Source organism: Cannabis sativa, chromosome X (assembly GCF_029168945.1).
Source record: "Cannabis sativa cultivar Pink pepper isolate KNU-18-1 chromosome X, ASM2916894v1, whole genome shotgun sequence".
NCBI classification, from domain to species: domain Eukaryota; kingdom Viridiplantae; phylum Streptophyta; class Magnoliopsida; order Rosales; family Cannabaceae; genus Cannabis; species Cannabis sativa.
In genome coordinates this window covers 53,930,176-53,941,282 of record NC_083610.1, presented here as the reverse complement: position 1 = coordinate 53,941,282, position 11,107 = coordinate 53,930,176, and the positions used below count along the sequence as shown (strand labels likewise).

Sequence of the window (11,107 nt, the reverse complement as noted above, 5' to 3'; positions counted from 1 at the left end):
TAATTATTAATTAAGAGACTTTCCATGTCTAATTAATAATTATTTTAAATGGCAATATTATTTAATAATCTATTTTAGTTATTAAATAATTAGTTTTGGCATTTAAAAGATTAGAATTGGAAAAATGGCAATTTTGGAGAAATAGAAATAAAATTGAGGAAACTGCAAAATTCCAGTGAGGCCCATACACACCATGGCCGGCCACCCTTTGCATGTTTCCCAATTATTATTTTCAATTTAAATTGTCATATAATTGCTAATCAAAGCCTAGCCTAAATAGGAAAGTGGTGGATCACACTAAATAAGGCAGTTATTCAATTACACAGTAAAAGAGGAAACTGTTTATTTGGAAAGTTGTGTTCTTCCCTTTTCCTATTTATAGCCGCCCCCTCTCTCTACTCTTGGTATGCTTGGGAAAGCTTTTGCTTTGCATTGTGTCACACGAAATCAAGAGAGAAAAACAAGAGAGAATTTTGAAATTCCTAGTGAGAGAGAAGTGCCCACACACATCACTCAGTACCTCATTATAGTTTGGAAGACTGTGAAGGATCACATCCAACTGAAGAACTTTCGGGCTCAGATCTTGATTATACTCTGCTACAGACAGGAATGAAGGGTTAGAGATCTAAGTGGAAGGAGACATTAATTCCGCTGCCATCATTGTAAGTTATTCTTAACTTTTATGTGTTTAGTTCATCGTTTTAGAAGTTCAATATTAGGTTGTTAAATCAACATACTTGTGAGTAGATCTAAGATCCTGGATAAATATATTTCCAACAGAATAAGCGTCCATGAAGCTTAATATTTCATGCCCTGCTATTGCATCTACGAGCTGATCGATCCTTGGAAGTGGAAAATAATCTTTGGGGCACGCTTTGTTGAGGTCTGTGAAGTCAATACAGACTCACCATTTCTTGTTCGGCTTGGGCACCAATACGGGATTTGCGACAAAGCTGGGTAGAAAGCTTCAATTATAAAATTGTTGTTGCGCAGCTTTTCTACTTCTTCCTTCAGGGCTACTGCTCGTTCTTTGTCTAGTAACCTTCATTTTTGTTGGACTAGTCGAAAATTGGGATCAATATTCAGGACGTGCGAAATAATAGAAGGATCAATTGCAACCATATCCGCATGTGACCAGGCAAAAACCTTTAGGTTTTCTCTCAGAAATTTTATCAATTCTGATTTACGTCGAGCCACAAACCCTTTCCGATCTTTAGCTTTCTGGTCGGGATATTTGGATCGATCTCGATCTCTTCTAACTCTTCCACAGATCCAACATTGCTGCTTGGGTCCCCAAGTCGAGGATCCACATCTTCATCCCCGCCTTGGGAAATTCCCTACTTGGGAATGCTTTTCCCCTTGTCTGTGCTCTGGCTGGAAGATACTTCCTTCTTAGCCTTGGCCACTGCAAGGTTATAACATTCCCGAGCAGACTGCTGGTTTCCTCTCAGACACCCTACCCCCTTCTTTGTTGGAAACTTGAAGCATGAGTGGAATATTGATGTGACAGCTTTTAAGTCATACAAGACCGACCGACCTAGCATTACATTAAAAGCTGAAGGAACATCTAATATCAGGAACTATGCCATGATAGTCATGCTCGTCGGAGCTTGTCCAACAATGAGGGGTAGACGAATTTATCCTAAAGATGCAACTCCTTGACCGGAGAAACCATAGACAGGCTGGAGGCATGGGGTTACACCCTTGAGTTGGAGTCCCATCTTCTCATAAGTAGTTTTGAACAAGATATTGGTAGAGGCTCCATTATCTATCATGGTTCTGGCCACCATTTTGTTGACTATCTGGACTTCCACGACCAGCGGGTCGTTGAGCGGAAATTTAATTTTGACAGCGTCTTCATTGTTGAAGGTTATGGTCGGTTCTCCTGCTCGTGGAACTTTGGGCTTCCTTTCTTCCACGGGCAGGATAACTTCTTCTTGTTCGTGCTGCGTTGTTCGGGCATACCACTCCCGAGCTTTGCCCGAATCTCCAGCAACATGCGGTCCTCCAATGATGACTTGCAGATGCCCATCTACCGGTGGAGGTAGTAACTCTTGGTTATTGTCATTCCTCTGACCCTGATCGGTCTTGACATACTTCTGCAAGTGTGGGTTGTTTTTCCTTATTAGGAATTCAATTTCCCGATTCAGGTTCTAGCATTCATTAGTGTCATGGCCATAGTCTCTGTGCAACCGACAAAACTTTGTCATGTCCCTCTTGCTGACATCTTTCTTCATGGGCCCGGGCTTCTTATATGGGGCCAGTGACTGGGTTGACATGTAAATACTTTTTGCATCTTCAGTCAAGATAGTGAACGCAGTGTACTTTGCTTGATTCTCCCGGGGAGCTTGTTCATATTTGCCAGCAAACTTTCTCGTCTTCCCATTCCCTTGCATGTGGTTGTTGTTGGAACGCTTACCACTTGAGCTTGAATTATTTGGGTAATGGGGAAGTTGGGCGTATGTTCAAGTAGAAGGAGCCTTTGGCTTGCCAGGCTTTTGCTCACCTTCTGCTCGTTGAATGGCTTCTTTGAGCTTGATGATGCCTTCGACACGGTCAAGAAAATCACTCATTGAGTCTACCGGCCCATTCTTCCTTATATCCTTCCAAAGTTCACTGAGGACTTCGATGCACCCCAGTATCGTGGATAACTTTCCATCTTCAGTGACCCGTGAAACTTTGGTCACCTCCGTCATGAATCTGTTGAGGTATGACCGGAGAGGCTCGCCTGGTCGATGCTTAACTTCGACCAAGTCTCCTAGATGCAATGGAAGTTGGCGTGAGGAGGAGAATTGTGCATGGAATTCCGAAGAGAAGGCTTTGCATGAACTAAACTTTCCAGGGGCCAACTTGAAATACCATTGCTGAGCGGCTTCCGACAAAGTAGCAGGAAAAATTCTGCAACACACATCCCCTCGTACTCCTTGCAAATCTATTTGCATTTCGAAATACTTGAGGTGGGAGAGAGGATCTTCTCTCCCTGTGTACATCTTCCATGTTGGCATTTTAAACTTGTGGGGCAGCACCAGGAGATTGATCTCGGGATAGAAAGGTGTGCCGCGTGCCCGGTCTAACTCAAGATCATTGTTTCTCTACCCAGCCATGCCATGGAATATATTTTTCAGCTCATCTAGCTGTGCATGTACGGCTTGGCTAACTTGCTCGACATTCTGGTCAATTTGAGTCACGTCTGCATCTTTTTGAGCGGGAATTTAAGCACGGGCTACGGGCTGAATGATCGTCGTGACATTTTGATCGTCTACTCCTCTCCTTCTGTTCAAATCATTCCTTAGGTCATGAGTCGCCCCAACCTTTCGAATACAGAAGCGCCTGGCTGTCTTAGCGATTGATTTGCTTGGTTGACAGGTGGAACGGCACCATTAATTTGGTTGGAACCATCAGGTATGATCTCTCCTAGATGAATTACTAGACAAGGTCTGCCCGCCTATCGCTTGGCCCACAAGTGGAACTCGTGACCAGGGATTGGGCAGCTGACCATTTGTAGTCTGGGATGTATTCATCGCTGGATCTTCGTCCATCTCATTCAGAGGAATGACATTCGGAGGTTGCTAACCTACAGTTTTGTAGGCTTTTTGTATCAGCACGGTAGCTTGCCGATTATGATTTTCAATCTCTGTATGATGAGCCCTTAACGCCTCCATCTCTCTGTCTCTCCACTCAGCAAACATACGCCTTTGTTCTTCGAACGCAAGATTTAATCACTACTACAAAAAGGAGTATTTTCGTCAGTTTTTAAGTGACTAATAAAGATTTTGCGTCGGTTTAAAAAACCGACGTATAAGCCGTAGACGCAAATAGTAATTTATTTGCGTCGGTTATAAAATGACACAAAAAATTTATTTTCGTCATTTTATAACCGACGCAAAACACAAAAAAAATTTGAAGCATTTTGCGTCAGTTTTAAAGTGACGCAACAAGCTATGCGTCAATCTTTAACCGACGCAACAAGTGTTTTTTTCCGTCAGTTTTAATATGACACTTAGGAGGTGTACACAAAATATTTTTTACGATAAAACTTTCCACATATTAAAAAAAATCACAAATAAACTAATATTATTTTGTCCATATATAAAAGATAAGCTAACATCATATATCCATATAAAAACATATACATTATTAACTGAAAGTTCACTATTAAAAAATAATAATATAAAATTTGAATTAATAAAAGATAAATTCAAATTAAGACAATTACATGAGATGAGTGATATTACATAAAGTGTCTACATAACAAATATTTCTAACAATACTTTCAATATACAAACCAAACCTTCATAACTTAGTAAAAATTTGCACTTACAATACACAAGCATATCCTCCATAAGTGTGATTAGAAAATGTTCTCCTACTCCTACTTTACATCAGTGTATACTCACCCTTGGTGTCTCTGAGAAAATCATAGTAAAAGGAAGTTATCAAAATGCAAACAGACTATTAAGTTCGAAATCTATCTAACCCCCTAAAATGGGTGCATAGCAAACAATGTCTTGATAGATGGTCTCTTTGGTTTGTTGCTCTTTTTCTTCAGTTTAGCTGCAGAGATCAATAATTATGGAATCAAAAAGGGAAGAAATTTCAAGCAGAATAACCAATCACTCACATGCTTGAGAAATAGATCTGTTAGAGCTTAAGGAATGGGAATGCATACATCAAATTCAAACAAACAGAGCTACCAGTGGAGGGTGTCACAAGAAAGTGGCTGTATAAAAGTACCTATATTGCTTTTTATAAGCCCTTTACCCTAACCATAATATTATCACTAACTGGTACGTACCAACGCCAGACATATGGTTCTCATTGACAATCTCAAAATTCTTGTATGTGTAGCCAACAAAATTGGTAAACTTTGAAGAAAGCATTTGAAAGAAACAATAACAATATGATCCGTTAATTCTAAGACATTAAAAGTTTTCGGTTTCAACACACCATAAGAGAAACCAATATATATATGTCTAGTATGTCTAAAAACAGCAAATTTAGGACATATCCAGATATAAGCACACTCACACATAGCTTCAAGCCAGGAAAAATACTGAGAAGAAAGTCTATCCAATTACACAGTAACGAGCAGAAACATTCATTATTAAACTTTATACATTTTTGGAGGAAAAAATAAATTTCTCCCATAGCAGATTGCCAAAATAACACATCTTCTGGCCTTGTTTTGTGACCTGGGCTGTTGTTATCAATATCACAGTTAATATGAAATCAAAATTATTGTATGTCTTCATCTTAAAAGAGATTCATACTAAAATTTTCATATTTTTCTTAAAATGAAGTTTCTCATGATTTTACCACAATCCACAATCTAGGCTAATATTAATTCAGAAAAAGACTAATGAAATAAAAAATATAAACAACATTAAAAACCTCAATAAATAACAAAAATACATAATACTAAAATAGATTAGTAGTTAGCACTAGCTAAATCTGATTGTGAATTACCTGAGATTATTGAAGAATTAGTCAGAAGTATGTTTTGATTCTTGACCTTGTTGTTGAGATCGTTGACCTTGTTGTTGAGATCTTTTTTGCATAATTTGCATTTGTTCAAATTTTGTTCTATATTACAACAGAAGCACTAAAGAGATCAAAGATGTATATATATATATCTATATTACTTGTTTTTAAGATTTTGTTCACAAATATAACTTTAACTTTAGTTCAAGACCTACCACCACATGTTGAAGCACTGATTACAATTTTATTCAGTAATATGCATGCCTAGCCCTACATTTATATGAATGCCACTATCATGCCTACATACATAAGGACTCTGCATTCTTTTGAGTAATTCAGATAGAAAGTAATCAAATAGCAATTTGAGTAGAACGGTTACCAGCTACTGATATATCTACAACTTCATCAAGAGCCTTGCATAAAGGTGTTGTCGTTCCTTCTTCACAAAGCGCATCATAGGCAGCAAAAAATGATGTGATAGATTTCCTTCAGGTGTGAAAGGAGAGATTAATCAAAACACATTAATTGACAGACTATTAGATCACATATATTAACACAATTAAGAGACTATTAGATCACATATATTAACACAATTGACAGACTATTAAGGGAAGATTTTTACTTCATTTTCTTGGAAACCAAACAGAAACTCTAAAAATACATTTAGAACAATCTAAATTCAACAGTAACGTAAGCTCCAAACTATCCACACCTTTTTTGCTAAAACACAAACACACATACGAAACAAACTAAAAACAATATTGATTTTCTCAGCAACCAAACCGAAAACCTACAGTCAAAAAGTCAATTACAAGCTTTAGAAGATAGTACGAACAAACACATCTTTCTCGCACTTGAAGGAAAATGCTCAGATCTCAAATCTACTATGTAACATTTGATGCAATTCAATTCAAACCATACATTTAGTATTATTTGCAGCCAAAACAAGTAGAATTCGAAATCGGTACTAACCAGAAATGTAGCAAGCATGAATGTCGAGAAATGAGGAAGAAGCTTAGTAGTGGCTTCAAGTTCAACTTCTTCTTCTCGTCTTAAGTATCGAGTATTCTCTGTTTCAGTTTTCGCCTGTGCCGTCGACGCTAGGAAATGGCCACAAGAGAGCAGAAGAGCTTAGGCGTTATTAGTTTTAGGGGTCAAGAAATCTGGTGGTGAGATCAGATTGGATGGTTGATGATGGAAAAAAGCTCCGCTGGAGCTAAGCTAAAATCGAAGATGGAGGGAACGAAATGGGTAAGAAATGAAATATCTCTATGTTATTAATTTGATACAAAAGCTTTAAAACATGTAAAATTACTAACACCATATCTATATCTCTTAAATAACCTCTATAAACGGCTGAACCAATTAGTTGATTAAGAAATCATACCTTCTAAGAAATCAAAAGACGGAGAATAGAGGAGGAGTCGGGTTGGGCCACCTCTCGATTAATTAGAAGACGAAGAAGAGAGGAGGAGGTCGGGGTTGGGTCACTGCCCGATTAAGAAGAGGAGGAAAGGGTCTTGCATGGCCAGTTTTGAACAGGGTGAAAGGGGCTCGAGTGGTCGCTGGTTTCGCCAGAGAAATTGCGAAGCGGAGAGGGTTAGGGAAGTGTGAACAGTACCATTTGATTGGGTTTAGGAATTTTATTGATGTTGCCTCACATTTTTTGTTTTGCGTCGTTTTCAAAAACTCGCAAATACCATGGTCGACTGTTAACAACAGACGCAAAATAAAAAAGCAAGGTTTTAAATTTTTTTTTGCTTTATTTCGTCAGTTTTGTTTTCATCATCAGTTATAAAAAGACGTAAATTATATATTATTAGCGTCATTTATAAACAGACGGATCAATTATTTAGGTACTATTTACGTCGGTCAACGCTATGAACAGTAGCGTTGACCGACGTAAATAGTGTAATTTGTAGTAGTGAATGCAGCGTGGAGTTCTTCCTGATCATGATGTAGGGTATTGTTATGACCCTGCATGAACCTAAGAGCGTCACGGAGATTTTGTAACTCAGTATCATCTCCAATGGTGGTTTGAACGTTGGTACCGGGCGGAACGGCTGTGTTATGAATGCCCTGGTTGGGTGCGGAACTGTTATTCCCAGTCTCTTACACACTAGGCGTGATTTCATCTATAGCAGTCGTTACACTGTGACCCACGTTTGCCGGCTGTCCAGGATTAACAGCTGGAGGAACCCTTGCGTTTCCTGGGTTCTGCGATGCAGGATCCATTGTTTGTGGATTGGCTGGATCCCCCTGACCCCTACGAGTCTGCACCACCATCGTATTTGTGGTTAGATTTTGAATGAAGAGCGATTCTTGATCCTTCTCTCAATGAAAGCACCAAAATGTTAACCTCGTTTTTAGCCAACGACAATGAGTCTTATTTAGTAAGCGATAAGTTATTTATAATAATCGATATATAGTAAAACAAATATAAAGACACAAGAATTTTATAGAGGTTCAGTCCCGAGCAGTTCGGTAATAGCCTAATCCTCGTTATTTGTATTGACTCAAGAATAAGGAGAAAGATTCCTTTAATATAGCTCTTACAACAGTATCTCTGAATAAGAATTCTTAGATAATATATTTAGGGTAAGGTCTCGACTAAACTGTTTGCGACCCTTTGCCCAGTGAACATGTATCACTATTTATAGGGCTGTAAACTTGGAGAGGAAGTGTTTCCCTTCTCGTTACAATGGATATAAACAGAAAAGATCGTGGGTTTAATGCTGAGTACAAATATCGTGGGATTGACGCAGAATACACTGATCGTGGGATCGTGTGTATGCCATATCCCTGTAATCTGATCCCCAAGTTATTGGGATTTCGTTGATGACTCATAATACGAAAGCTGAATTCGCTAAGTATTGATTCCTCTGCACGGATCGTTGATCGGTTTGCTTCAAGTATGCCAGCGAGGCATCCTGCTCGAGCTGTTCCTCCCGAGCAGATACTCCAAGTGTATTACACGTGTCACCATTATGCGATGCCACGTCAGAGTGCAAAAATTGGGATAACAAACTTCTTAATATACATTAATGTTTTTTCTATTTTACTTTTTTTAGTAAATAAAATTATTAATAATAACATGTAATTAGATAATATAATAATAATTTTTTCAATTAGTGATTTTTTATTTATTATTTTAAAAGTTACTTATTATTAATAATTACTATTTATTAGTTAATATAGTGAGGTTTCTTTATTTTTACATTTTAAAACAGTTTTTTTTTTTTGTATTTTTACGAAATTGATCTACATAGAATCCTTATTGCAATCTAAATTACAACAAAAAAATGGTATAGAAACCCCTATAGCAACTAGCGTTGCAACTACTTTAAAAACCAAAAACATAAACTTAAAAAAGAATTTAAAAAAATAGTATATAAGTTAATTCTCCAAAATTAAATTTGTAGAGCCATTATATTATCTAATATTATCTATTAATAGGTAATACACGTTAAAAAAGTATACCCATATATATACCTACTATCAGTCGTAAATTATTATAATCAATAATGGGAAAACTCCTGAATAATTGTCAATTCATTGATTTATTTTGTACTTATTAATTAGTTATCAAGTCTTAATCTCATAATAAGGTTTTTGTAATTAGATAAATAGTTTGGTGTATCAAATCAAAAAAAAAAGAAATTGTCAATTCATTGCGTTATTACATTACATGTTTGAATTTCTTTCATTGATCGTTCCGTCGAAGAACACGCGTGTAGTACCTACGCATTTTCTAGAAATTCAACGCGCACGGAATTGAAAAAGGAACCATGTCGACAATTAATACAAAATCAACAAGTTAACAATTATTTATGTGTGTAAACGCAAAGAAATATTCCAAATTATGAACCGTGTATGCGTATATATATATATATATATACAAATATCCGTAACATACGTGCATACCAATTAACCAGCACCTCTCACTGAATTTACTAGGCTACTCCCATATGGGAATTATGATAAGGCGAAAGAAATTACGAAACTTGATGGGTATTGTCAAGGACAAAGCCTCAATCATCAAAGCCATTACTCTATCCACAAGCCTCCACGCAACTTCTATGCGCGTAAGCATCATACGCGCCACCACACACGATCCGTCATCTCCTCCTTCCGAGAATCGTATCTCCGCCGTCATGGGCGGCGGCGGCCAAGGATCCCGCACCATCTCCAGTACGTGCATAAACACACTCATGGGTCGACTCCAAGCCACGCGCAGTGCCGCCGTGGCACTCAAGTGCCTCCTCGTCGCTCATAATATTGTTTCAACAGGCTCTTTCATCCTCAAAGACCAGCTCTCCTTCTACCCTTCCACAGGGGGTCAAAATTTTCTCAACCTCTCTAAATTCCGCGACAAATCAGACAACGACACGTGGCAGATGTCTTCGTGGGTTAGGTGGTACGCCGCCGTTGTTGAGCAAAATCTAATGGTTTCTAGGGTTATGGGCTATTATTTGTGTAATAATTTGGATCGAAACAACAACAACAATAAGGTTTCGGCACTTTCAAGCTGGGAAGTTTTATCTGAAGTCGACGCCCTTTTGGACTACGTGGAATGCACGCGCGACGCGCCTGATTCTTTTAAGAATGTGACGAACGGTTTGATACATGACGTTTTGGAGCTGGTGGGTAAGGATTACAGGCTTGTTCAACGTGAACTGTCGATCCGGGTCAAGGAACTTGGAGATAGGATACATGGTTTGAGTTCTGGCGAGTTGACTCGGTTTCTAGAAGGTTTGAACAGGGTTGAAGATGGTAAGGAGAGCTTGTCGTCGTTGTTCAAGAAGAGGAGAAGTGATGATGAGTTCTGGGATTTGATTAGTCAGGTTAAGATGAGGATTTTGGAAATAATAATGGTGAAGAAAAGAGAGAAGGAGACCAGGTTGATGATCACGTGGGTTGGTGGAGAAGATCACGTGCAGAAAAAGTCAACTAGGTTGAGTGAGCCCCCTCAGGCGTTGTTCCGGTTGCCTTCTGGTGGTGGTTGGTCGAGTAGTCTTGGTCTTACGCATGTAATTGTTTGAATATATAATAATGTAATGTGGCCACTTTTAGCCATGTTGGCCTTGCTCTCGTCATGCATGTATATAATTATTGCTGGTTAGAGTTATTTCATTATCGAGTTAACTACTTGTATTATATAATATACATATGTATCATATCTTATCAAACCTTTTGATACATATAAGACATTGTGTTGAGTACTTGCTTTTAATTATGTTTAAATATTGTACATTTTATTAAGAATTAATTGCATCAAAACACGTTGACCGTATTTTATTTACAAAAACTAGCATACTAATCCATATAACATTTTGACGTGCATTATTATAAATAAAGTAATAGTATTAAAATTAAAAACATAATTTGTTATTTTTAAAATATATTGAAAAGTGGTGATTTTGTGACAAATATATTAAAGATTGTGAAATTAATAAAAAAATAGTTAATTTCACAAATGCATAAAAATAACAAAAATACGGTTTCACGGAATTTTAAACATTTTTACGATTTTTTTATTTTATTTGCATAAAATACGGTCTTTTTATGTTGAAATTTTGTTTATTTGTTGTTAATTTTTTGTTATATGTATGTTATTTTTTGTTGT

At 37.5% G+C, this 11,107-nt stretch overlaps 1 protein-coding gene across 1 annotated transcript; it reads left to right on the top strand.

Moving 5' to 3' along the window:
• The first annotated feature begins 9,132 nt into the window (after positions 1-9,132).
• Positions 9,133-10,645, top strand: LOC133031776 (putative clathrin assembly protein At4g40080). Its single transcript, XM_061105438.1, has one exon. It carries the CDS (start codon positions 9,450-9,452, stop codon positions 10,521-10,523), a length of 1,074 nt encoding a protein of 357 aa, XP_060961421.1. The 5' UTR covers positions 9,133-9,449; the 3' UTR covers positions 10,524-10,645.
• Positions 10,646-11,107: the final 462 nt, after the last annotated feature.

Coding starts and splice junctions, on each gene's coding strand:
- LOC133031776 (XM_061105438.1), top strand. CDS start 9,450: ATGGGAATTATGATAAGGCGAAAGAAATTACGAAACTTGATGGGTATT.